We start from the raw sequence: 25,708 nt of genomic DNA, 5'->3' as shown, positions 1-25,708 counted from the left end.
ACGCACGCACACACACACACATAGACATAAAGACACACAGACAAGCTTATAAACACACACACACACACACACACACACACACACACACACACACACACACACACACACACACACACACACACACACACACACACACACACACACACACACACACACACACACACACACAAACACACACCTCTGTAGTATTTTGATGGCGTGTTCTGTGGACACCTCCAGTCCCAGGTTGTGCAGCGATTGTTGAATCTCCCCGACATCAATGCGCCCTGCATAAACAGTGAATCCCATCAGTGCCCACAATATGTAATATGTACATACAGGCATATAGTACAGTTAGAGCACAGTGATGTGTGTGTGTGTGGCTACTTTGTGAACTACATGCATTAATGTGGTATGATACTAAATACCATTCATGCAGTCATACCACACATTCGGATAAATTACCATACCAGTGCAATGTGACATAGAATGCTCTGTGCATGTATGAACAATTTAAACAGTGTTTTGTGAGTGAAAGGACATTGTATCCAAGTGGCCCTCCTACATATGTCTACTTATGTGTGTTTAGATCAGACTTGGGTTCAAATGCATGATTATTTAAGTAATAAGGCCCGGGGGGGTGTGGTATATGGCCAACATACCACGGCTAAGGGCTGTTCTTACGCACGACACAACGCGGAGTGCCTGGATACAGCCCTTAGCCGTGGTATATTGGCCATATACCACAAACCCCAGAGGTGCCTTACTGCTATTTTAAACTGGTTACCAACTTAATTAGAGCAGTAAAAATATATGTTTTGTCATACCCGTGGTATACTGTCTGATACACCACGGCTGTCAGCCAATCAGCATTCAGGCCTCGAACCACCCAGTTTATAATGTTATTTAAATACTTATTTTCTGTGTGTGTGAATGCATTAACTGTATGTCACTCTGGATAAGAATGTCTGCTAAATGACTAAAATGTAAAATGTAAATGTGTATGCATGTGCGTGTGTGAGTGAGGTGGCCATGCCGACCGTCGTGGTTGCGGTCCAGTGTGTGGAACATGAGCCGCAGTTCCTTTTCGTGGGCCCACAGGTACTGAGAGAACTCCTCAAAGTCCAGCAAGCCATCATGGTTGGTGTCACTCTCACGCACTATCTGCAGGAGTAGGATTGGGGTGAGAGGAGGGGTAAAAATAGCAGATAGGGAGGGGGTGAAGGGTCAAACAGTGTAGGGGACAGGGGGTGAGAGAGAGGTTGAGGGGGATGTGACAAGGTGAAAAAGTGTGGGGTGGGTTGGGGCCAGGGGTGAGACTTAGGGTAAGGTGATAGTTTGAGGGGGGTGAGAGGTAAATGGAGTGAAGGGAAGAAGCAGGAAGGAGTGCGTGAGAAATGACAACAAAGCCTATTGTTATTACCTTTTAAAGGTCAGTTTTACAAGATCATAACCTGCAAACATAAAACAATCAGCAGAACTGTTCTATATTCATCCTCTCTAGTGCTTCCTCAAACAAGGAGAGGAAGAAAGGAAGAGAGAGAGAGAGAAAGAAAGAATAGAGAGAGAACAAGAGTGAGAAAGGAAGAGCGAGAGAATAGTATAGAGAGAGAGCAAGAGAGCGAGAGTGAGAGAACCCCTACTCTGACCTCGTCATAATCCGCTTCACTCCTGTGCCCAGTGTCCAGTTAATCTTCAGTAACAGTCACATGCTACTGGAATCTGACCTGAACCAATGCACTTGACCAACACACACACACACACACACACACACGGAAAGGAGAGATTTTGCTCAATCTTGGCAGCAACGTTTTCAGAATCTTGTCTAAGCCTATCAAGGGGTTCTTTCTGAGTCTGTCCGTCTTGTATTTTTTATGAATACATCCACGATGAATAAGCAGTTCAAGAATCCACAAAATCCTTGACATTGTTAATGAGATAGCAGGGAGGATTTGCATATTCTTATGAAATTCAAATGAGATTATCCTACTTATCCTTCCACTTATCCTCACCATTTCAATTTTCTGTCAGGTATAAATGCTTGAATTGTAACCTCTAAGTGTAGCTGATGGAAGCTGTCTGTATAACACATGACAAGTATAACTTTATGTATGCCTTTGAATTGGCCCCCTCCCTCCATGACACAAATATAATCAGAGCAAAGTTTATTTAAGCATTCCCAAACAAATACATTCTGGTCTAGAGTGATATTGCCTGTGGTGTCTGAAAACTCCCAGAGGAGATTTGAAGGACAAGCACAGCTGTGGGTGATGACGCTTAGCTAAACTAGCCTACTATTTGAGTGTGGAGATAATGCTAAACTAATCTGCTGCATGGCTGGGGAGGGATGATGCTATGTGAAAGGAGTGATGCTAAACTAAACTACTGAGTGTGGTGGAGTGATCTCCTAAACTAATTTCCTTTATGCTAACCTAAATTACTGATTAAATGTAACCTGAGGAGTGCTATCTGTGTGCTTCTGTGTGAGTGTTACTTAAAGCAAGTGCACTATCACCTACAGTGCCTTCAGAAAGTATTCATACCCCTTGATTTATTTTGTTGTGTTACAGCCTGAATTCAAAATTGATTAAATTGATTGTTTTCTATCACATATCTACATACAATACCCCATAATGACAAAGTAAAAACACACCCCTGAATCATTCATATTTGAATCACCTTTGGCAGCGATTATAGCTGAGTGTCTTTCTGGGTAAGTATCTAAGAGCTTAACACACCTGGATTGTACAATATTTTCTATAGATTTTCAAGCCGATTTAAGTCAAAACTGTAACTAAGCCACTCACAAACATTCAATGTTGTCTTAATAAGCAACTCCAGTGTATATTTGGCTTTGTGTTTTAGGTTATTTTCCCGCTGAAAGGTGAATTTGTCTCCCAGTGTCTGTTGGAAAGTAGACTGAACCAGATTTTCCTTTAGGATTCTGCCTGTGCTTAGCTCTTTTTTCAATTTTATTTAACCTTTATTTAACCAGGAAAAGCACACTGAGACCCAGAGTCTCTTTTTCAAGGGAGACTTGGCCAAGAAGGCAGAAACAATCAATACATTACAGAATTAAAACATACAACAATACAACAACATGATCCAGCCTAATAAAAGCATTTACACTCCTCCGTAACATCCCATCAATATTTTAAATTCATTCAGTGGCACTAACATATCTAGATGAAGCATGGATTGTAGATTATTCCATGCATCTGGTGCACAAGAAGAGAAGGCAGTCTTGCCTAATACCGTGAATGTCCTGGGGACTTTAAGTAGCAACCACCTAGCAGACTGGGTATGGTAACTGCTGGTGGTGAAGGAGACCAGACTACAGAGGTAAAGAGGGAGTTTACCCGAAAGGGTTTTGTAGATGAACACATACAAATGTATCTTTCTGCGCATATAAAGTGAGGTCCAACCTACCATTGTGCAATGGTACATTGTGCAATGGTGGATGAGTGACTTGGCATTTGTAATAAAGCGCAAGGATGCATGATAAACAGAGTCCAGTCTCTGTAAGACGGAGGAGGTTGCATGCATATACAACAAGTCACCATAATCAATTACAGAGAGAAAAGTGGCGTGAACAAGCTTCTTTCTAGCCATAAGCGGGAAGCAAGCTTTTACCAAAATAAAAACACAATTTCAATTTAAGCTTTGTCACAAGATTATCCACATGAACTTTAAAGGACAACTTGTCATCCAACCAAATACCTAGGTATTTGTAGGATGACACTTTTTCAATGGATAAGCCACCAGATGTGACAATGCTCATGTTCTCTGGCAGAGTTCTAGCTCTGGTAAAGGTCATGAATTTAGTTTTTTGTATATTCAAGACCAGTTTGAGACCATAAAGGGAGGCCTGCAGTGACTGAAAAGCAGTCTGGAGCTCTTCAACAGCCTGAACCAGAGAAGGAGCACATTAATATATAACTGTAACATCTACATATAGATGTAACTTTGCTGGTTGCATCTAATTTCCCAAATCATTAATACAAATTGAGAACAACACAGGAGCTAAAATGGAACCCTGGGGCACATCTCTATTAATCTCAAGAAAGCTAGACTTGTGATTGTCAGTATATACACATTGTGTTCTGTCAGAAAGATAGTTCCTAAACCAATTTACTGCCCCTTCACTGAGACCAATGTTTCTGAGTCTAGCTAGCAACAATTCATGGTCAACTGAATCAAAGGCCTTTGATAAATCCACAAACAGAGCACCACAATGTTGCTTTTTATCAAGTCCATTAATGATGTAATTTGCCACTGCCATAACTGCAGTTGTGGTGTTGTGCCCCGATCTAAAGCCAGTCTGAACCCCGCTCAGTATGTTATTTTCAATTAAGAAGTTTTTTTAACTGTGAGTTCACTAGGGATTCATAGACTTTGGCCAGGATAGGGAGTTTAGAGATAGGACGATAGTTATTAGCATCTGAAGGATCTCCACCCGTTAGCAGTGGGATGACATAAGCTGATTTCCAAATGCTGGGTATGTAATTGGTCAAGAGATTAAAGTTGAAAATGTGAGCCACAGACTCAGTAATAATACCAGCTGCTATCTTAAAGAGTTGGGGGTCCAGGTTGTCTGGACCTGCAGACTTTGTCGTGTCTATTGCCTTTAGTGCTTTATAGACCTCAGTATAAGACAGGCTCAAAGTTAAAATGGATCACATGAGGGCCTATATCATAGTTGACTATAACAGAGCTTACATTAGAGGCCTGGGCCCCACCATTATCAAAACTGAACCAGCAGATATGAAGTGAAGATACGAAGAACAACAAAGAATATCTAGTTAACAGAAGAAAAGAAAGAGAAAATCAGGACAGAAGAAAAAGGATATCAAAGTGAAACAGTTCTCTAAAGACACAGGAGACAATAATACAAGAAACAACACTTCTGTAGCTTGTCAACTATGTGTCTGTCTATCCCTGTTCTCTCCTCTCTGCACAGGCCATACAAACGCTTCACACCGCGTGGCCACTGCCACTCTAACCTGGTGGTCCCAGCGCGCACGACCCACGTGGAGTTCCAGGTCTCCGGCAGCCTCTGGAACTGCCGGTCTGCAGCCAACAAGGCTGAGTTCATCTCAGCCTATGCTACCCTCCAGTCCCTAGACTTCCTGGCGCTGACGGAAACATGGATTACCACAGATAACACTGCTACTCCTACTGCTCTCTCTTCGTCTGCCCACGTGTTCTCGCATACCCCTAGAGCATCGAGCCAGCGGGGTGGTGGCACTGGAATCCTCATCTCTCCCAAGTGGACATTCTCTCTTTCTCCCCTGACCCATCTGTCTATCTCCTCATTTGAATTCCATGCTGTCACAGTTACCAGCCCTTTCAAGCTTAACATCCTTATCATTTATCGCCCTCCAGGTTCCCTTGGAGAGTTCATCAATGAGCTTGACGCCTTGATAAGTTCCTTTCCTGAGGATGGCTCACCTCTCACAGTTCTGGGTGACTTTAACCTCCCCACGTCTACCTTTGACTCATTCCTCTCTGCCTCCTTCTTTCCACTCCTCTCCTCTTTTGACCTCACCCTCTCACCTTCCCCCCCTACTCACAAGGCAGGCAATACGCTTGACCTCATCTTTACTAGATGCTGTTCTTCCACTAATCTCATTGCAACTCCCCTCCAAATCTCCGACCACTACCTTGTATCCTTTTCCCTCTTGCTCTCATCCAACACTTCTCACTCTGCCCCTACTCGGATGGTATTGCGCCGTCCCAACCTTCGCTCTCTCTCTCCCGCTACTCTCTCCTCTTCCATCCTATCATCTCTTCCCTCTGCTCAAACCTTATCCAACCTCCTCTCCTCCCTTTCTGCATCCTTTGATTTTCTCTGTCCCCTATCCTCCAGGCCGGCTCGGTCCTCCCCTCCTGCTCCGTGGCTCGACGACTCACTACGAGCTCACAGAACAGGGCTCCGGGCAGCCGAGCGGAAATGGAGGAAAACTCTCCTCCCTGTGGACCTGGCATCCTTTCACTCACTCCTCTCTACATTCTCCTCTTCTGTCTCTGCTGCTAAAGCCACTTTCTACCACTCTAAATTCCAAGCATCTGCCTCTAACCCTAGGAAGCTCTTTGCTACCTTCTCCTCCCTCCTGAATCCTCCTCCCCCTCCCCCCCTCCTCCCTCTCTGCGGATGACTTCGTCAAACATTTTGAAAAGAAGGTTGACGACATCCGATCCTCGTTTGCTAAGTCAAACGACACCGCTGGTCCTGCTCACACTGCCCTACCCTGTGCTTTGACCTCTTTCTCCCCTCTCTCTCCAGATGAAATCTCGCGTCTTGTGACGGCCGGCCGCCCAACAACCTGCCCACTTGACCCTATCCCCTCCTCTCTTCTCCAGACCATTTCCGGAGACCTTCTCCCCTTCCTCACCTCGCTCATCAACTCATCCTTGACCGCTGGCTACGTCCCTTCCGTCTTCAAGAGAGCGAGAGTTGCACCCCTTCTGAAAAAAACCTACACTCGATCCCTCCGATGTCAACAACTACAGACCAGTATCCCTTCTTTCTTTTCTCTCCAAAACTCTTGAACGTGCCGTCCTTGGCCAGCTCTCCTGCTATCTCTCTCAGAATGACCTTCTTGATCCTAATCAGTCAGGTTTCAAGACTGGGCATTCCACTGAGACTGCTCTTCTCTGTGTCACGGAGGCTCTCCGCACTGCTAAAGCTAACTCTCTCTCCTCTGCTCTCATCCTTCTAGACCTATCTGCTGCCTTTGATACTGTGAACCATCAGATCCTCCTCTCCACCCTCTCCGAGTTGGGCATCTCCGGCGCGGCCCACGCTTGGATTGCGTCCTACCTGACAGGTCGCTCCTACCAGGTGGCGTGGCGAGAATCTGTCTCCGCACCATGCGCTCTCACCACTGGTGTCCCCCAGGGCTCTGTTCTAGGCCCTCTCCTATTCTCGCTATACACCAAGTCACTTGGCTCTGTCATATCCTCACATGGTCTCTCCTATCATTGCTATGCAGACGACACACAACTAATCTTCTCCTTTCCCCCCTTCTGATAACCAGGCGGCGAATCGCATCTCTGCATGTCTGTCAGACATATCAGTGTGGATGACGGATCACCAGCTCAAGCTGAACCTCGGCAAGACGGAGCTGCTCTTCCTCCCGGGGAAGGACTGCCCGTTCCATGATCTCGCCATCACGGTTGACAACTCCCTTGTGTCCTCCTCCCAGAGTGCTAAGAACCTTGGCGTGATCCTGGACAACACCCTGTCGTTCTCCACTAACATCAAGGCGGTGACCCGATCCTGTAGGTTCATGCTCTACAACATTCGCAGAGTACAACCCTGCCTCACACAGGAAGCGGCGCAGGTCCTAATCCAGGCACTTGTCATCTCCCGTCTGGATTACTGCAACTCGCTGTTGGCTGGGCCCCCCTGCCTGTGCCATTAAACCCCTACAACTCATCCAGAACGCCGCAGCCCGTCTGGTGTTCAACCTTCCCAAGTTCTCTCACGTCACCCCGCTCCTCCGCTCTCTCCACTGGCTTCCAGTTGAAGCTCGCATCCGCTACAAGACCATGGTGATTGCCTACGGAGCTGTGAAGGGAACGGCACCTCCATACCTTCAGGCTCTGATCAGGCCCTACACCCAAACAAGGGCACTGCGTTCATCCACCACTGGCCTGCTGGCCCCCCTACCTCTGAGGAAGCACAGTTCCCGCTCAGCCCAGTCAAAACTGTTCGCTGCTCTGGCACCCCAATGGTGGAACAAGCTCCCTCACGACGCCAGGACAGCGGAGTCAATCACCACCTTCCGGAGACACCTGAAACCCCACCTCTTTAAGGAATACCTAGGATAGGATAAAGTAATCCTTCTAACCCCCCCCCCATAAGGTGAATGCACCATTTTGTAAGTCGCTCTGGATAAGAGCGTCTGCTAAATGACTTAAATGTAAATGTAAATGTAAATGTAAGTGCCTGTTAAAAGCCCCTACAACATGGGCTTTATCCTTCACTTCATTAGAATCCATCATTAAATGGTCAGGAAGGCCAGAGGATACATTAGAACCTGACACTGATTTAAATAGTTTCCAGAACTTGGCAGGGTTGTTTAGGTTCTCTGTGACTGCATTTAAATAGTCATCTGATTTGGACTTCCTGATCAATCCTGTGCATTTGTTTCTTAGCGCTCTGAAGGAGGCCCAGTCAACAGGAGTATTTGTATGTCTAGCTTAAGCCCAAGAGATGTTTCTCTTTCTAATTAATTCTGCCAAGTTATCTGAAAACCAGGGACTGTCCCTTCCACTGATTCTAAACTTCTTCACAGGGGCATGCTTATCACAAATCGACACAAATTTCAGTTAAAAATAGTCCCAGGCAGTGTCAACATCGGGAATCAGACTTACTCTGTCAATATTATGGTACAGATCATATAAGATCGCTTGCTCATCAAACTGTCTAAAATGTCTTTTAAAAATATAACGGGGTTTGGCTTTGGTCATTTTTGTTTTCTAACACAAGCAATTGCACAGTGATCACTGACATCATTACAGAATATCCCAGTCGATGTGTATTTGTGTGAGCTCTATTCCGTTTCAGAACTCCCTAGTCCTTGCCGATGACAAGCATTCCCATAACATAATGCAGCCACCACCATGCTTGAAAATGTGAAGAGTGCTACTCAGTTATGTGTTGTGTTGGATTTGTCCCAAACCTAATGCTTTGTATTCAGGGCATAAAGTTGATTTCTTTGCCAATTTCTTTGCAGTTTTACTTTAGTGCCTTATTTCTAAAAGGATGCATGTTTTGTTGTATTTTTATTCTGTTACAGGCTTCCTTCTTTTCACTCTGTCATTTAGGTTAGTAATGTAGAGTAACTACAATGTTGTTGATCCATCCTCAGTTTACACCTGTCACAGCCATTAAACTGTAACTTTTTTTAAATCACCATTTGCCTCATGGTGAAATCCCTGAGCGGTTTCCTTCCTCTCAGCAACTAAGTTAGGAAGGACGCCTGTATCTATGTAGTGACTGTGTGTATTGATACACCATCCAAAGTGTAATTAATAACTTCGCCATGCTCAAAGGGTTATTCAATGTCTGCTTTTTTTTACCCATCTACCAATAGGTGCCCTTCTTTGTGAGGCATTGTAAAACCTCCCTGGTCTTGTGGTTGAATCAATGTTTGAAATTCACTACTCGACTGAGGGACCTTAGAGATAATTGTGTGTGTGGGGTATAGAGATGAGGTAATCATTCAAAAATCATGTTAAACACTATTTTTGCATACAGACTAAGTCCATGCAACTTATTATGTGACTTGTTAAGCAGATTTTTACTCCTGAACATATTTAAGCGTGCCATAACAAAGGGGTTAAATACTTATTGACTCAAGACATTTCAGCTTTTCATTTTTAAGTAATTGGTTAAAATTTCAAAGAACATGATTCCACTTTGACATTATGGGGTATTGTGTGTAGGCCAGTGACACTAAATCTCAATTTCATCCATTTTAAATTCAGGCTGTAACACAACAAAATGCAGAAAAAGTCAAGGATTGTGAATACTTTCTGAAGGCACTGTATGTGCAAGAGGTCGACCGATTAATCGGAATGGCCGATTAATTGGGGCCGTTTTCTAGTTTTCATAACAATCGGTAATCTGTATTTTTGGACACCGATCTGCCGATTTTTTTTCTTTATTTAAAAAAAAGATGTACACCTTTATTTAACTAGACAAGTCAGTTAAGAACACATTCTTATTTTCAATGACGGCCTAGGAACGGTGGGTTAACTGCCTTGTTCAGGGGCAGAACGACAGATTTTTACCTTGTCAGCTCAGGGATTCAATCTTGCAACCTTACGGTTAACTAGTCCAATGCTCTAACCACCTGCTTTACATTGCACTCCACGAGGAGCCTGCCTGTTACGCGAATGCAGTAAGAAGCCAAGGTAAGTTGCTAGCTAGCATTAAACTTCTCTTATAAAAAGCAATCAATCGATCATAATCACTTGTTAACTACACATGGTTGATGATATTACTAGTTTATCTAGACTGTCCTGCGTTCATTATAATCGATGCGGTGCGCATTCGCGAAAAATGACTGTCATTGCTCCAACGTGTACCTAACCATAAACATCAATGTCTTTCTTAAAATCAATACAAAAGTATATATTTTTAAACCTGCATATTTAGTTAATATTGCCTGCTAACATGAATTTCTTTTAACTTCTCAAGGCTACGTGGAACGCTACCGTCCCACCCACGGTTCACACTATTCAACAGCCAGTGAAATATCAGGGCGGCAAATTCAAAACAACAAAATGTCATAATTCAGTTTTCTCAAACATACAACTATTTTACACCATTTTAAAGATACACCTCTCCTTAATCCAACCACATTGTCCAATTTCAAAAAGGCTTTACGGTGAAAGCATAAAGTTAGATTATGTTAGGACAGTGCTAACACAAGAAAAACCACACAGACATTTTCCAAGCAGGAGAGGGGTCACAAAAAACAGAAATACAGCTAAAATTAAGCACTAACCTTTGACGAACTTCATCAGATGACACTCCTAGGACTCAATGTTACACAATACATGTATGTTTTGTTCGATAAAGTTCATATTTATATCCAAAAAAACCATTTTACATTGGCGCGTGATGTTCAGAAAACATTTTGCCTCCAAAACTTCCGGTGAATCAGCACAACAATTTACAAAAATACTCATCATAAACGTTGATAAAATATTAAACTGTCATTCAAAGAATTATAGATAAACATCTTCTTAATGCAACCGCTGTGACAGATTTCAAAAAAGCTTCACGGGGAAAGCACACTTTGCAATAATCTGAGTACGGCGCTCAGAAAAATACATCAGGCAATACAGATACCCGCCATTTTGGAGTCATCTAAAATCATAAATAGCATTATAAATATTCACTTACCTTTGATGATCTTCATCAGAAGGCACTTCCAGGAATCCCAGGTCCACAATAAATGTTGTTTTGTTCGAAAGGCCATAATTTATGTCCAAATACCTCCTTGTTGTTTGCGCGTTCAGTAAGCTACTCCAAATGTAGGAAGCACGCTGAAAATTTCACGACGAAAAGTCAAAAAAAGTTTTCTTTACGTTCTTAGAAACATGTCAAATGTTGTATAGCATCAGTCTTTAGGGCCTTTTTAACATAAAACTTCAATAATATTCCAACCGGACGATTCCAATGTCTTGAAAAACGTTATGGAACACAGCTACCTCATCACGTGAATGCGCGCCACTGAACTCATGTCATTTTCTGAGTCACCAACTTCCCGGCCTTCTTGTTCGCTCTCTGTTCACTGCAAAAGCCTGAAACAAGGTTCTAAAGACTGTTGACATCTAGTGGAAGCCTTAGGAAGTGCAAAATGAACCCTAAGTCACAGTGTGTTAGATAGGCAATGACTTGAAAAGACTACAAGCATCAGATTTCCCACTTCCTGGTTGGATTTTTCTCAGGTTTTTGCCTGCCATATGAGTTCTGTAATACTCACAGACACCATTCAAACAGTTTTAGAAACTTCAGGGTGTTTTCTATCCAAATCTACTAATAATCTGCAAATATTTGACTCTCGGCCCGAGTATTAGGCAGTTTACTCTTGGCACGCTTTTCATCCGAAATCGAAAATACTGCCCCCTATACCTTAAAAAGTTATAGGGAAAATGTGTCACCTCTTGCAACAGAGTCAGGGTATATGCAGCAGTTTGGGCAGCCTGGCTCGTTGCGAACAGTGTTTCAACTATTTCTTCCTAACAAAGACAGCCAACTTCGCCAAACAGGGGATGATTTAACAAAAGCACATTTGTGAAAAAAGCACAATCGTTGCACGACTGTACCTAACCATAAACATCAATGCCTTTCTTAAAATCAATACACAGAAGTATATATTTTTAAACCTGCATATTTAGCTAATTATGTCATGGATTTATACCATGACATAATTACAAAATGTTCACGTTTATTTTCTCTCTCTTTTGCTCAAATAACGGCCGCCATTGATTTCAAGAAATGTTGCATAATTTTTTACGTGGTTGCATCATATTTCTGTGCATACTTGGCATTGAAGCTTGCATCAATGCATACTTCAAATGATGCACAACAGAGTATGTATTCGAGAAGTGACCTCTGTGCTTCGTTTCGCATACATTGATTTGGACTCATACGCCGACCCTCCTGTGTTCCAGTTTACGTTCTCAGAGCACGGTAGTATGTATTTTGAGTCCCTTGAATCCGGCGAGGCTCTCTGGCTCTACTGGGCTATGTGGCTCTACTGGGCTATGTGGCCCTACTGGGCTATGTGCCTCTACTGGCCTCTGTGGCTCTACGGCTCTACTGGGCTATGTGGCTCTACTGGGCTATGTAGCCCTACTGGGCTATGTGGCTCTACTGGCCTCTGTGGCTCTACGGCTCTACTGGGCTATGTGGCTCTACTGGGCTATGTGGCTCTACTGGGCTATGTGGCTCTACTGGGCTCTGTGGCTCTACTGGGCTCTGTGGCTCTACTGGGCTCTGTGGTTCTACTGGGCTCTGTGGCTCTACTGGGCTATGTGGCTCTACTGGCCTCTGTGGGGACTTTTCTAATCGGTTTATGCACACCACAGATGCAAGGTGTATAGAATTTTAAGTGAAGAGAAATCCCCAATCATCAACTACTATCATAACCATATTATCTGGACTGAATGGAAAATGTCCTGCAAAAGAGATGACTTTAGTAGTCAGAAATCCAGCCATTCTGCCAGCCAGGCTGAGTTGAACTCATGACATTGTGCAGACGCGCAGTGACACAGTAGTATCCCAAATCCCTGGTGATGACAGTTTAAACTAGAGGACTGTTTCGCTAGCACAGACTGAATTATGTCCTCAGATTCATTTGATGGCATTGAGGAGTTTACCACATCAGTCACCGGCTTCATTAATGAGTGCATCGACAACATTTTCCCCACAGTGACCGAAAGTACATAGTCCTGTTTTGACGCCTTGCCTGTTTGATGGTTCATCGGAGGGCATCATGATTAGTGTCCCGCTCCTTGAAAGCGGCAGCTCTAGCCTTTAGCTCAGTGCAGATGTTGACTGTAATCCATGGCTTCTGGTCGGGATAAGTTCGAATCCTAGTACGAAACCCAGTGACGCAAGCCTACCAGACTAGCTAACTATGCTCGCTTCGAGGCAAGCAACACTGAACTATGCATGAGTGTACCAGCTGTTCTGGACGACAGTGTGATTACACTCTCTGTAGACGATGTGAGTAAGACCTTTAAACAGGTTAACATTCACAAGGCCGCAGGGCCAGACGGATTACCAGGACACGTACTCAGAGCATGGGCTGACCAGCTGGCAAGTGTCTCCACTGACATTTTCAACCTCTCCCTGACCCAGTCTGTAATACCTACATGTTTCAAGTGGACCCCATAGTCCCTGTGCCCAGGAACGCCATTGTAACCTGTCTAAATTACTATTGCTCCGTAGCACTCACATCTGTAGCCATAAAATGCTTTGAAAGGCTGGTCATGTCTCACATCAACACCATCATCCCAGACACCTTGGGCCCACTCCAATCCGTATACCACCCCAACAGATCCACAGCTCAGGCTGTCTCTATTGCACTCCACACTGCCCTTTCCCACCTGGACAAGAAGAACACCTATGTGAGAATGCTATAAACTGACTACAGCTCAGCCTTCAACACCATAGTGCACTCCAAGCTCATCACTAAGCTAAGGACTCTGGCAATGAACACCTGTCTCTGCAACTGGATCCTGGACTTCCTGAAGGGCCGTCCCCAGGTGGTGAGGGTAGGCAACAACACATCCACCACTCCCTGTTCACCCACGACTGCATGTCCACTCATGACTCCCACACCGTCATTAAGTTTCCCGACGACATGACGGTGATCCCCAACGCCTGATCCCCAACGATCGCCTGATCACCAATGACGATGAGACAGCCTATAGGGAGGAGGTCAGAGACCTGGGAGTGTGGTGCCAGGACAACAACCTCTCCCTCAATGTCAGCAAGATAAAGGAGCTGATCGTGGGCTACAGGAAACAGAGGGCCGAGCACGCCCAGTTCACATCGACAGGGCTGTAGTGGAGCGAGTCGAAAGCTGCAAGTTCCTCAGTGTCCACGTCACTAAGGATCATGGTCCACACACACCAACACAGTCGTGAAGAGGGCACGACTACACCTCTTCCCCCTCAGGACGCTGAAAAGATTTGGCATGGGCAGTCAGATCCTCAAAAGGTTCTACAGCTGCCCCACTTAGAGCATCTTGACTGGCTGTATCACCGCTTGGTATGGCAACTGCTCAGCAACTGACCACAAGACGCTAAAGAAGGTAGTGCGAACGGCCCAGTACATCACTGGGGCCGAGCTCCCTGCCATCCAGGACCTCTATACCCGGCGGTGTCAGAGGAGGGCTGTAAAAGAAAGACTCCAGCCAACCGTCATAGACTGTTCTCTCTGCTACCGAATGGAAAGTGGTACCGATGCACCAAGTCTGGAACCAACAGGACCCTGAACAGCTTCTACCCACAAGCCATAACTAGTTAGTCCGGGTAGCTATTTGATTAACTATTTAACTATCTGCATTGACCCTTTTTGCACTAACTTTTTTGACACATCACATACGTTGCTGCTACTGTTTATTATCTGTCACTTTATTCCTAGTTATAGTATATGTACACATCTACCTCAATTACCTCGTACCCCTGCACATCGACTCTCTACTGGTACCCTGTGTACATGGCCAAGTTATCGTTACTCATTGTGTATTTATTACTACTTTTTTCTCTCTGCATTGTTGGAAAAGGACCTATAACTAAGCATTTCACAGTTAGTCTACACCTGTTGTTTACAAAGCATTTTACAAATAAAATTTGAATTGAAGACTGAGGTTAAGATGTGTGTGTGTGTGTGTGTGTGTGTGTGTGTGTGTGTGTGTGTATGTGCCAGACACTGATATTAAGGTCAGGCGGGGTCAAGGCTGCACCAGGTTTGTGTTAGTGTAACCGATGTGAAATGGCTAGTTAGTTAGCGGTGGTGCGCGCTAATAGCGTTTCAATCGGTGACGTCACCCGCTCTGAGACTTGAAGTAGGGTTGCCCCTTGCGTTGCAAGGGCCGCGGCTTTTGTGGCGCGATGGGTAACGATGCTTCGTGGGGTGTCAGTTGTTGATGTGTGCAAGGGTCCCTGGTTCGAGCCCGGGTTGGGGCGAAGAGAGGGACGGAACCTACACTGTTACATTGATGCTGTTGACCCGGATCGTTGGTTGCTGCGGGGAAAAAAAGGAGGAGGTCAAAGGGGGGGTGAGTGTAACCGATGTGAAATGGCTAGTTAGTTAGCGGTGGTGCGCGCTAATAGCGTTTCAATCGGTGACGTCACTCGCTCTGAGACTTGAAGTAGGGTTGCCCCTTGCGTTGCAAGGGCCGCGGCTTTTGTGGCGCGATGGGTAACGATGCTTCGTGGGGTGTCAGTTGTTGATGTGTGCAAGGGTCCCTGGTTCGAGCCCAGGTTGGGGCGAAGAGAGGGACGGAACCTACACTGTTACATTAGTCGTACCTTTAAAATATTCATCCAGGAAAGTGTTGCTTTCCTGTCATGTACTGGGACAAGCAGATCAGAAAAGCATGCATCAGTATTGTGTTGAAGCGATAGAGTTTTCAGATAGCACTGGTGACAGGCAACTTGAGTTGGAGGGATGTGTGAAAATAGCACTGGTTAATGTTGTGTTGTTTTGAGTTAGAGAGAGCAGTGGAGTTTTGAAATAGGTCTCAGATGTCTGGGTAATGGAGCACTGATCCAGTGCTGCTGATCCAATCTCTGCTGTTCCGCCTGTGGCTATGGAACCCTGACCTATTCACTGGACGTGCAACCTTGTCCCGGACCTGCTGATTCGTCTCCCTCCCCCGCCCCCCTCGACCTCTCTCTCTCAACCTCTAAATGCTCTGCTATGAAAAGCCAACTGACATTTATGCCTGAGGTGCTGACCTGTTGCACCCTCTATAACCACTGTGATTATTATTTGACCCTGCTGGTCATCTATGGGTTTCTGTATAAGCACTTTGTGACAACTGCTGATGTTAAAATGGCTTTATAAATACATTTGAATGAGCACTCTCTTTCAAGGAACTCTTTTAATATCTGTAGTAAAATGCCTCTCACTGCCTGTAGAACACTCTGCCTGCTTCTCCTGTGACATCACAGGGCCAAAATAGAGCACCGAGACACCTGCTAGACTGGACCATAGCTCATAGCTCAGGCAGTTGAAGACTTGATATGAGAGGCCTATACACTCGGAATAAGTGAAGCAGGTTAGTTCCTGTTCATTGTACTAGTAGGCTATAAACAAATATACTTGTTTATAGTAAACACAGGAACTACACAGTTGCCTATGTCAGTACTTCTCAAACTGGAGTCCACTAGGTACTGAAGGGGTCCGCGACAAGATCAACAATTTTTTGACATCATTTTTTAATAAATCTTTTTTTAAATCTCTAACTGAAAAACAATGTATTTTATATATATATTTTTTATCACAGTGCTGTTATTACAAAACTACCACTAACAGGTCCCGATCGTCATCATAAAGGGAAAAATGTATTTTGTTAAAATACTGTACCTAACGCAACAATTCTGTAATGTTAGTAAGAGATATACATCTTTCAAATGATTTATCACGGAGTGGCAAAGCGTCTAAGGCATTGCATTTCAGTGCAAGAGGCGTTACTACAGTCCTTGTTTCGAATCCAGGCTGTATCACATCCGGCCCGTGATTGGGAGTCCCATAGGGCGGCGCACAATTGGCCCAGCATTGTCCGGGTTTGGCCGGGGTAGGCCATCATTGTAAATAAGAATTTGTTCTTAATTAACTGACTTGCCTAGTTAAATAAAGGTGAAATTTAAAAAAATGGAACGTCTGCGTTCCATTGACTCCTTTACCGCATCTATTGCGTATGACCGCTAGGGGGCAATGACGTTCTATCTACCGCAGTCATAGGTTTAATCTCAAACAGAACACTTGGCCCCTAAACCCTTTATCGAGTGGCCACTTGCTGTTGTGTTCGATATACCTCAATCGAGTCTGCAAGTGTCTTGGCCAAAATGAGCATTGAAGACGATGCGCATTTGAAATCTCAACTGACATTTTATCAATATTCCAAAATTCTAAATCCATTCGCAAGCATTGTCTCACACAACCTGTCTTGTGCATGACTCACTCGCTATGAAACATGGGCACTGGGACAGATGCATGCGCTGATAGTGAAAAAATTGTACAAACAAAACACCTCTCTACTCCTGCACAAAATATGTGGAAGTATATCGTCGCTAGTGATTTCATCAGCTGATTTAGCTTGTAGCCTGCTTGCTGGTCGCTAGCGTCACTGACAAACACAGGGATTGAATGTTAGCTAGCTAGCTAAGGATGTTGGGAACGGCACTGATAAACACTGTGTAGCTTTGTTCGCGGATGTCGCTTGCCTTTCTCTGCCATTTTTCCAACTTGATGACGTATTAGCACTTTATTATTATACATTTTTTAATTGAACCTTTATTTAACCAGGCAGGCCAGCTGAGAACAAGTTCTCATTTACAACTGCGACCTGGCCAAGATAAAACAAAGCAGTGCGACACAAACAACAGAGTTAGACATGGAATGAACAAACGTACAGTCAATAACACAATACAAAAATCTATGTACAGTGTGTGCAAATGTAGTACGATTAGGGAGGTAAGGCAATAAATAGGCCATAGAGGCGAAATAATTACAATTTAGCATCATGTTGGGGTTGACATCTATACAAGTATTATACGATTTTTACCCCAACATAGTGCGAAATACACATGCAAAAGATAGCCTAAATGTAGGCTAATTTAACTGGGGGCAATGAGGTGCCCTTTCCCCCACGCGTTTCCATGGCAATTCTATTGTTTTGTTCAAGTTCGATTGACCTCTTTACCGGATCTATAGGACCACCATATACATTACATTTAAGTCATTTAGCAGACGCTCTTATCCAGAGCGACTTACAAAATGGTGCATTCACCTTATGATATCCAGTGGAACAACCACTTTACAATAGTGCATCTAAATCTTTTAAGGGGGGGGGTTAGAAGGATTACTTTATCCTATCCTAGGTATTCCTTAAAGAGGTGGGGTTTCAGGTGTCTCCGGAAGGTGGTGATTGACTCCGCTGTCCTGGCGTCGTGAGGGAGCTTGTTCCACCATTGGGGTGCCAGAGCAGCGAACAGTTTTGACTGGGCTGAGCGGGAACTGTGCTTCCTCAGAGGTAGGGGGGCCAGCAGGCCAGTGGTGGATGAACGCAGTGCCCTTGTTTGGGTGTAGGGCCTGATCAGAGCCTGAAGGTATGGAGGTGCCGTTCCCTTCACAGCTCCGTAGGCAATCACCATGGTCTTGTAGCGGATGCGAGCTTCAACTGGAAGCCAGTGGAGAGAGCGGAGGAGCGGGGTGACGTGAGAGAACTTGGGAAGGTTGAACACCAGACGGGCTGCGGCGTTCTGGATGAGTTGTAGGGGTTTAATGGCACAGGCAGGGAGCCCAGCCAACAGCGAGTTGCAGTAATCCAGACGGGAGATGACAAGTGCCTGGATTAGGACCTGCGCCGCTTCCTGTGTGAGGCAGGGTCGTACTCTGCGAATGTTGTAGAGCATGAACCTACAGGATCGGGTCACCGCCTTGATGTTAGTGGAGAACGACAGGGTGTTGTCCAGGATCACGCCAAGGTTCTTAGCACTCTGGGAGGAGGACACAAGGGAGTTGTCAACCGTGATGGCGAGATCATGGAACGGGCAGTCCTTCCCCGGGAGGAAGAGCAGCTCCGTCTTGCCGAGGTTCAGCTTGAGCTGGTGATCCGTCATCCACACTGATATGTCTGACAGACATGCAGAGATGCGATTCGCCGCCTGGTTATCAGAAGGGGGAAAGGAGAAGATTAATTGTGTGTCGTCTGCATAGCAATGATAGGAGAGACCATGTGAGGATATGACAGAGCCAAGTGACTTGGTGTATAGCGAGAATAGGAGAGGGCCTAGAACAGAGCCCTGGGGGACACCAGTGGTGAGAGCGCATGGTGCGGAGACAGATTCTCACCACGCCACCTGGTAGGAGCGACCTGTCAGGTAGGACGCAATCCAAGCGTGGGCCGCGCCGGAGATGCCCAACTCGGAGAGGGTGGAGAGGAGGATCTGATGGTTCACAGTATCAAAGGCAGCAGATAGGTCTAGAAGGATGAGAGCAGAGGAGAGAGAGTTAGCTTTAGCAGTGCGGAGAGCCTCCGTGACACAGAGAAGAGCAGTCTCAGTTGAATGCCCAGTCTTGAAACCTGACTGATTAGGATCAAGAAGGTCATTCTGAGAGAGATAGCAGGAGAGCTGGCCAAGGACGGCACGTTCAAGAGTTTTGGAGAGAAAAGAAAGAAGGGATACTGGTCTGTAGTTGTTGACATCGGAGGGATCGAGTGTAGGTTTTTTCAGAAGGGGTGCAACTCTCGCTCTCTTGAAGACGGAAGGGACGTAGCCAGCGGTCAAGGATGAGTTGATGAGCGAGGTGAGGAAGGGGAGAAGGTCTCCGGAAATGGTCTGGAGAAGAGAGGAGGGGATAGGGTCAAGTGGGCAGGTTGTTGGGCGGCCGGCCGTCACAAGACGCGAGATTTCATCTGGAGAGAGAGGGGAGAAAGAGGTCAAAGCACAGGGTAGGGCAGTGTGAGCAGGACCAGCGGTGTCGTTTGACTTAGCAAACGAGGATCGGATATCGTCAACCTTCTTTTCAAAATGGTTGACGAAGTCATCCGCAGAGAGGGAGGAGGGGGGGAGGGGGAGGAGGATTCAGGAGGGAGGAGAAGGTAGCAAAGAGCTTCCCTAGGGTTAGAGGCAGATGCTTGGAATTTAGAGTGGTAGAAAGTGGCTTTAGCAGCAGAGACAGAAGAGGAGAATGTAGAGAGGAGTGAGTGAAAGGATGCCAGGTCCGCAGGGAGGCGAGTTTTCCTCCATTTCCGCTCGGCTGCCCGGAGCCTTGTTCTGTGAGCTCGTAGTGAGTCGTCGAGCCACAGAGCAGGAGGGGAGGACCGAGCCGGCCTGGAGGATAGGGGACAGAGAAAATCAAAGGATGCAGAAAGGGAGGAGAGGAGGGTTGAGGAGGCAGAATCAGGAGATAGGTTGGAGAAGGTTTGAGCAGAGGGAAGAGATGATAGGATGGAAGAGGAGAGAGTAGCGGGAGAGAGAGAGCGAAGGTTGGGACGGCGCAATACCATCCGAGTAGGGGCAGAGTGAGAAGTGTTGGATGAGAGCAAGAGGGAAAAGGATACAATATACAATAGGACCCTATTCTGCATTGTGCATGTGGAATTGTATTATTTTTCCTTATTGTTTTAAAGGTCCCGCACAGTCATCCTATTTCCCAAGTAAAAATTTGAATGACCGAAACATCACCCATAACATTTTTACACTATTAAAATGCTCAGAATTGAAGAAATTGTACCCTTTCTCCCATCTCTAACTATCAGGAAGCCTGAAAGAACAGGCTGAGTGGGCGGGGAGCTTATATCATGTGCTCGCCTTGAATGACAGCTCTTTGAAACACCCTTGTGGTCGTTGCCAGGTTACAAGGTAAACAATGGGCCACATGTCAATGATGACCAGCTAAACAATGGGCCACATGTCATTCTGAACCTAAATAGTATTCCTCAATCCATTTTCTCAGCAAAATGTTCTCAACAAAGCTGATAATGGACTGTTAGATATCAGTCAAACAGCAGCAATACACAATTGCATTTCTATTGTTTTGTAACTAATTACAGAATACTGTTCACTGATACACTTCTTCAGCAGAATTAGTCAAGTCTGAGTCCCCTTAGAAGCTAAGACATAAGGGAATGTACATGAAAAAAAGCATACAATAAGAGTACTGGACAATTGATTGGTGCCTCTGCATTAGCATTATAAATGACAATATGTTCAGAATTGTATGTATTGATCAGACATTTATTTGTTCATTTACATTAGGCAAGCATATCTGAAATATTGATCAACATGGACATTCATGAGAAATAAAGGTGAGAAATAATGGTAAGATATCATTTGACATAAAACAATTAAATAGAGCCATAAGCCGCAATATAGGCACCCGGCTGCCCTACAGTGTACAGGACCCCATTGATTCTTACAATTTTTAACTCTCATCTCCCGTCCAAATGTTAGAAAAACTATATAAAAGAAAATGTGATATCATATCATGTAAAAGTAAATGACTTAGGCTTTGGGAAATGCAACCAACTACAGAGATTGATGGGACGGGATCGGGAGAGGAAGGGGACCCATGTACCCCACTTCAATCAAACTGGCTTCAGTCACCCACTTGGCTTCAGTCACCCCGAAGATTGAAGCTGGTGACAAATCCAGGTATGGCCTCCTCCTTGTCAGGCCTCTCACACTGGGCAGACAGGGGTTCTGGGATGGACAGCTCGCACATCTTCCCCATATACGGCACTGGATCAAGGGTGACCTTGTTGAAGAGGAGATCCAGGAGCCTGTCTACGTAGCCTGTAAGGGTATTGAAAAGAGAAATGTTTGTTAAATGGGTAGTGAAATTAATTTCATTTTATTCACTGTTCTGAGTTATGACGTTATAATTTTGTTGATGTAGTGATCTACTCATTCTACAATGTGTTTTCTGGTGTTTTTGAAGTACTCATTTTGAAATATGCAATATTTAGTGAACTTTTCAATGTTTGTAATTGGAATTTGTGTGTGCCTGAAATGCTCAATTGATTTGAAGTGAATAATTATGTAAACAATAAATATTATTATTACAGTATTGTTGGGTCTGTCTTCACAGGCTTCACAGCATATCCCCCTTCTTTTTTCTGTCTTCACTTGATCTGTCTTCACAGGCTTCACAGCATATCCCCCCTTCTTTTTTCTGTCTTCACTTGAACTGTCTTCACAGGCTTCACAGCATATCCCCCCTTCTTTTTTCTGTCTTCACTCGATCTCTCTTCACAGGCTTCACAGCATATCCCCCTTCTTTTTTCTGTCTTCACAGGCTTTTCAGCATATCCCCCCTTTGCCTTGGGAAAGCTGATTTTGTATCATGGCATTCCTGCTGCCGTGGTTGCCTGGAAGATGTGCAAACCGAGTAGATGTTGAATTTTCTAAAATGTATATCATTAGAACCCCAATAACACAAGCTTCAGCAAATATAAGACAACAACCCACATAATTGAATGGCAGAATATAATTTTCAGGGGTAAATTACAAATACTATGCACACCAGAACTCCTTTTGTGGACAACATTCCTTCATATCAGCTGTGTGCTGTCAGTCCTCAGACTCAATGTAGGGGGCTTAGAGATGGAAGAACAAAACCATATAGTGACTATCAGCTGTGTTGCAGAAAATATACCGTCAAAGTAGCCACAGTTACAGCCACCATGTCAGACTCATACTTACATTATGGTCAGTGTATGCAAGACAAACTGATCCACTGTCAATGATGGTTCAGCATCCATCTTCAGGATTAGCTTCCTGGCAAGACATCAAATGTTCTCCCCAATTAATAAATCAACTTCGCTCGAACTGTGCACTGCACACCGGTGTTATGATCCTGTTTTGGATGTCTTCGTTCTTCAGAAAATAGTGTAATGTTAAATTATCCCTATGGCATCCAGTCACAACACAGTGTGTTTTTTCCGACAGGATGGTAAGTAGCTTGCTAGCTATAAGTTACAACACAGATGAAAAGTTTAGTTACCAGTATCGTTATGCCACGTTCTACTTGAGCTATTATGGTTTGTAAACAAAGCCGTATGATGCGCACATGTGATGGCGGTTTTAAGGCGTTACATATTTAAATTAGTTAAGATTACAAGCCGCTACCATTGGTGTATAACATTTACGGCCCTAAAGGGGCAGCAGGTAGCCTAGTGGTTAAAGCGTTGGGCCAGTAACCGAAAGGTTGCTGGATCGAATCCCTGAGCTGACAAGATAAACATCTGTCGTTCTGCTCCTGAACAAGCCACTGTTCCCCGGTCATTGTGAATAAGAATATGTTCTTAACTGACTTGCCTAGTTAAATAAAGACAGAAGTAATCCCTGAATTCAAGTGTTTGATATGGGGGAGGGGACCAGTAACTTCATGATCAACTTTGTTAATGTACCGGCTACAGTAATTTTTCACTGGTTTCATCCAAATATCCTCAAAGGTTATGAAAAAACATGATGTTCACTGTTCGGACCTTTAACGGAAAAACATTTTAAAAAATGTGTTGTTTAAACGTTAAGAAATGTAGAACAGTTGTCACAACAACAGTTTACACAAATGTACACACATTTGGCCAAGGGGTCTGTTCAAGAAGTTGGTGCAATAGAATACAATACAATATTATTAATCTACAATATACCCATAGACACACAACAGGGCCTGGGAGGCTCACAGGGATCCACAGTACTCCATCAATGATCCAGTTCTCAACTAAAAACTTATTGTATTCCATCCAATTGTTGTTTACATTTTACTTTCCATGGCTGAAGTATTGGTTAGTCTGGCCATGCATGCACTGCAGCAGTCATGAAACTTCTTGTATGCTATTTTTTTTTTTTACCTCACTCTAAAGTCTGAGTTGTGTTCTGATTTTGAGGGGGTCCCTGATGAATTTGCTATCAGAAAATAAAAGTTTAGGAACCCCTGGCCTATGTCATACATAGTGTATGATCCGTTTGTGTTGTTTGACAGGACATAATCGTTTTACTCCTTACTCAGCCAAGAACAAACACACACACACACACACACACACACACAATTAATGTGCCATGCAGGCTATAATTCAAGGGATACACGTCTATTGAGAATACCCCCATCATCACTATTCCTCTCACCTCCTCCGCGTCACTGCGAAGTAAACCGCGGGCAGCGAGTCCTATCCTCAGCTCGTTAATGTCGACTTTACCGTCTTTATTGAGGTCCAGTTGGTCGAACAGTTCGGCCCATCTCTCTCGCGTTTCCGGTTCCCTCCCAGGGTCCGACACACCTTTGTCTTGGTCTTGACAGCGAGCCCGGGTCCAACCAAAGCAGAACCGAGCCCTGCCTTCGCCCATGTGAATGGGAGACTTGTGCAATCCTGGTGGTGGTGGCTATTATCCCAACCTGCTGCAGCGAAGCAGGCGTGGAAAAATTGAAGGAGCGCTTTTTGTTCTAATCGTTACGATAGCCTACCTATTCAAATCCCGGAACTATGGTATATCGAAATGACACGATAGTCTTACTGAAATAACTGATGTTCTCCCTTTGTCTCATTACCGAGGCACTGGTTTAATATACCGAGTCGTTGCCGAGAATGTCAGTACACCGGGCGCGGTGTAAACTATCGGTGCCTGTAATATTAATCCCCGTATCCGTTACGTATCTCGTGACATCGGCGATGATTAAATCCGTGAACTAATTCAAATGAATTAGTCTGTTGGTCAGGGGACTGGCTCTGCCTTTTGGATATGCAGTGAGTCCCCCATGCAACGAAGCGAACCAAGCTCCCGGTGTTCGTTATATTTTATCACAGCTACAGTTTTGTGCACGCATGTAGGATACCCGGGTGGAACTTCTATGCTGTCATCTCTGACAACGTGCTCAATGCGGTGTTTGTGTGTGAGTGTTCCTGAGAGAAAGAGTTCCCTTTTACTTTGAAAGGTTCGAATGTTAGAACAGAGTGGTTAGGTGTAGCTGTAGTAGTAGAAGCCTAACAAAAATCATCTACTTTCACCTCAGCAGGTCCATCCTCTCCCCCCCTCTCTCGTAAGATTATGATGCTTCCTTCTGTCCATTACATAGCCGCTATCATTATTGCAGCTGCTCATATGACACACACACCAGCATCAAATCCCTCAAACTGTAATTGCAATCTAGCCTCTACCACACAACAGGCTACCACAGTATCCTTTTAGCCCTTGGCAACGCAGACGCTCGTTGGCGCGAGCAATGTGGGTGCAATAATTGAATAACATGGATTTCTAAATATATTTTGCGACGCTCGCGCACGCAACGTGTCCGGTCTTGTCAGCATGTTAGGCCTAAACACCTGACTGACATTTCATTCAAATTAATTCTGAATTTGTAATACAGGAACATTAATGTGATCTCCATTTTCACAGTGAAAGTAAAGGGTGCTGTTGGCTGCCCCATCCCCATTGAACCCATTGATAGCCTCTTATTGGGTATTAATAGATACATAATGGGGTTTGCACGCCGTGACGCGGCTCTGGCGGAAACCGCTGGTCAGCATGCATGGGATATGACAGATTATGCAGAGACAGTAGGAGGGAGGCTCATGTCACAGTTCTAAAAATGTTGACATGGCCCAGTAGTAGCTCAATAAAACCAAAGTGGACTACAAGATTCTCTCTCTCCCTTTCTCTCTCTCCACCAGTGGCATGTCCAGAATATTTTGAATGGGGTGGCCAAGATGGGGCACAGACCCAGTTTAGTGGGGCCATAACATTTTGAACCTTAATCGATGCAAGGTGGATATTTTCAATATAATTATGATGGTTCAACGCATTAAATACTTCAGCTTAGGCACATTTCCTTGTTCAAATAAATCATAAATCAATTCCAAAAATATTGTTGCAGTGTTTGCATTAAAATATAAGGGTATTAGCATACAAATAATTAAACAGCAGCAGTAAAATAACATGCTAGGCTATATACAGGGGG

The 25,708-nt window shown here is 44.6% G+C and overlaps 1 protein-coding gene across 1 annotated transcript in view; it reads right to left on the bottom strand.

Moving 5' to 3' along the window:
- The window catches only part of LOC106606774 (calcium-binding mitochondrial carrier protein SCaMC-3), a 38,306-nt gene extending 13,535 nt beyond the window's left edge, over positions 1-24,771 (bottom strand). Inside the window, exons 1-3 of the mRNA XM_014203132.2 lie at positions 23,881-24,771; positions 1,020-1,143; positions 179-266 (exon numbers count right to left, since the gene is read on the bottom strand). Coding sequence (XP_014058607.2) covers positions 179-266; positions 1,020-1,143; positions 23,881-24,099 — 431 coding nt within the window. The 5' untranslated portion in view covers positions 24,100-24,771. The remainder of the gene's footprint in view (positions 1-178; positions 267-1,019; positions 1,144-23,880) is intronic.
- Positions 24,772-25,708: the final 937 nt, after the last annotated feature.

Source organism: Salmo salar, chromosome ssa06 (assembly GCF_905237065.1).
Source record: "Salmo salar chromosome ssa06, Ssal_v3.1, whole genome shotgun sequence".
Classification (NCBI taxonomy): Eukaryota; Metazoa; Chordata; class Actinopteri; order Salmoniformes; family Salmonidae; genus Salmo; species Salmo salar.
Note: the sequence above shows the minus strand (reverse complement) of the source record. Positions and strands in the feature narration are given on the sequence as shown.